The sequence below is a fragment of the Eptatretus burgeri genome, chromosome 4, assembly GCF_056783735.1.
Source record: "Eptatretus burgeri isolate ZD-2024b chromosome 4, Ebu_testis_v1, whole genome shotgun sequence".
Taxonomy (NCBI): Eukaryota; Metazoa; Chordata; class Myxini; order Myxiniformes; family Myxinidae; genus Eptatretus; species Eptatretus burgeri.
In genome coordinates this window covers 73,268,014-73,270,513 of record NC_140964.1, presented here as the reverse complement: position 1 = coordinate 73,270,513, position 2,500 = coordinate 73,268,014, and the positions used below count along the sequence as shown (strand labels likewise).

Here is a 2,500-nt window from a genome sequence, read left to right as displayed (position 1 = left end):
GCAATACTGTGCTACAGCACTAATTTTGTGTTACATAGTTTGTGATAAAAACACAGTGATTCATTTTAGTTTGTGGGACAAAATACAAGAGGAAGAGGGGGGGGGATTAAGTACAGGTAGGTGGGCACGAGCCATCCTGCCCAGGCTATTATTTTCTTTCCAGGAAACAGGTTCGTGGAAGAACAAGGCAGATCTAGACAAGAACAATCTAGAACAAGGGAGACGGTGGGATAAACATAAAAGGAATCAACAAACAGGATAATAAGAAAGGGGGGTGGGGAGGAAACACTGAAACTAGAAAGGAAGATGGTCGGGTTAGGAAAGGTTAATGGGGGTCATAAAAAAAAATCATAGGACAGAATTGTGGATGACAAGAGGTTGTCGTGCATCGCCAGCTTGAAGTCTTGGAGGAAAGAGAGACACAGAACAATATTTGGAAGATGGGGCCGTATGGATGATAGAAGCGAGAAAAAAGAGTTGAGGTGTGTAGTCAGCCTGGATTTTGGAAGTTGAACCAGGACGGGATTACTGGAAGAACACCAGCTTCCTGGAGTAGATAGTGAAGGTCAGAAGACTGAGAAAGCAGATCGAGTAATGTTGGAGAAGAGGCGATGAGAGACCACCGACCTACATGTGATGTGAAAACAGATCTTGTTCTTCGGCCTCATTACAGGAGATTCCAAAATTTTTCAGAGCTTTAGATGCCACAGAATTGAGGTGAGATTGGTGTGATGCCAGGGCGTTAGCCAATAGCAGAGAGCAGAACTGTATTGAGCGACGGACAAAGACCTTGTACATTGAGAGTTGCTCTGATTTTCCAAAGAAAGACTTGGATCGAAAGAGGATGTTCAATCTGTGGCTGGCTTTGGAGGTCAATTTTGCTATGTGATCGGTGAAGGAAAGGTCATGGTTGAAGGTGAGGCCTACAGGTTACAAGTTCAAGAGACTGAACCTCTTGCAGTGGCTGACCAAGGAAATGGTTGGGTTTGTTTGGTGATCCTTCTGGAATGATGGGTTGAGATGGAGAGATTTTCCAGGAATCCCAATGTGCTCGTATTTTACATGAAAGAGTATAAATGGGGGAATTGTTAATGGATGAGTTGGGGTGATAGAACAGTTTGAGATTAACTTTTGTAATATCCCAAATTATATCCATGGGGGAACATTTTAGTGGCAAGAGGAGCAGTTGGGAGAAAGAACAATCATGCCAAGATGAGGGGTTGAATGGGGACAAAGACAACATCACAAAGAGAGGTAACCATAACAAGCATTTGCTTATCTATAGGTTCCCCCATAAGATTGTATAGCACTCATTATTAGTGTTGATTTCTTGATCATTTCGATGCTTCATTTATGTGAGCATGGTTGCTTTGACTACGCATGTACACAGAAATACTATTGTATTAAAGAAATACATGGAAAATCAATTCAAATTGAAAAGAGGGAATCAGCACTGATTCCATTGTGGTATCACACTATATTTTGCTAACATCTCAGGTCATCAGTGGGGACAAATACGAAGCACAATGTCGATATGAAGCACCAGGTGAACTTAAAGCGACAGGTGGACGCGCTCTTTACCAATACCTACAGCCGGTTCCGAAAGCAGAAGGCGGCACAAAGGTTCTTCGAACGTCTATTGCACGACTTCCCCATGTGAGAAGAATGCACACACACACACACACACACACACACACACACACACACACACACACACACACACACACACACACACACACACACACACACACACACACACCATCAGTTGTAGTAACATGGGCAAGCAAGACTGGGACAGTTCTGTGATTGTACATAACTACAGGACACGTTGATTCTATTGCCAACGTGGATATCAGAGATCCGGGTATTTATTCAGTCTGGCAGAGTTTGGGACAAGCCGTAGTCAGTGTGCCAGGGGACAGGGTGGTAGGATCTGTTGATGCGAGCTGCACAAAAGCTGAGTGTGAAAGATGCGAGACGATCATAAAACGCGTTACCGTGACATCTTTCAGCCATCTTTGTGCCATTTACACATGGCGGTAAACTGGTGAGAAATTGGGTGTAAACAATTATTACCTCCGTCCACCTCAGGTAGTTGGACCTAAGGTTGACGGTGGTTATGTTCTCACCCCTGTCTGTCTCTTTGGCTGTCTGTATGTCTGTGAGCACGATATCTCGAAAAGTTGTGCATAGATTTGGAAGACATTTGATGGACAGATTTAGATGTATGACAAGGACGAAATGATTCAATTTTACTGAATATCCGGATCCGGATACTATGTTTTTTTAAGTGATTCTTCACGAGAGACAGAGACAGAGACAGAGACAGAGACAGCCAAAGAGCCAAAAACGATATATATCACAATATCTCAAAAGGTTATAGATGGGTTCCGACCAAACTTGGTCGATGAGTTGGTTAGGTGATAAGAACAAGCTGTTAGATTTTGTTTCAGGTTTGGATCCAGACCTGGCCTATCAGTGGATACAAAACATAAACTGT

General features: G+C 43.2%; 1 protein-coding gene across 2 annotated transcripts in view; it reads left to right on the top strand.

Annotated features, from left to right (window-relative positions):
* The window catches only part of LOC147028343 (uncharacterized), an 8,762-nt gene that overhangs the window by 4,000 nt on the left and 2,262 nt on the right, over positions 1-2,500 (top strand). For both annotated transcript variants that reach the window (XM_085878654.1, XM_085878653.1), the window contains exon 4: positions 1,498-1,656. In XM_085878654.1, coding sequence (XP_085734780.1) covers positions 1,498-1,656 — 159 coding nt within the window. The remainder of the gene's footprint in view (positions 1-1,497; positions 1,657-2,500) is intronic.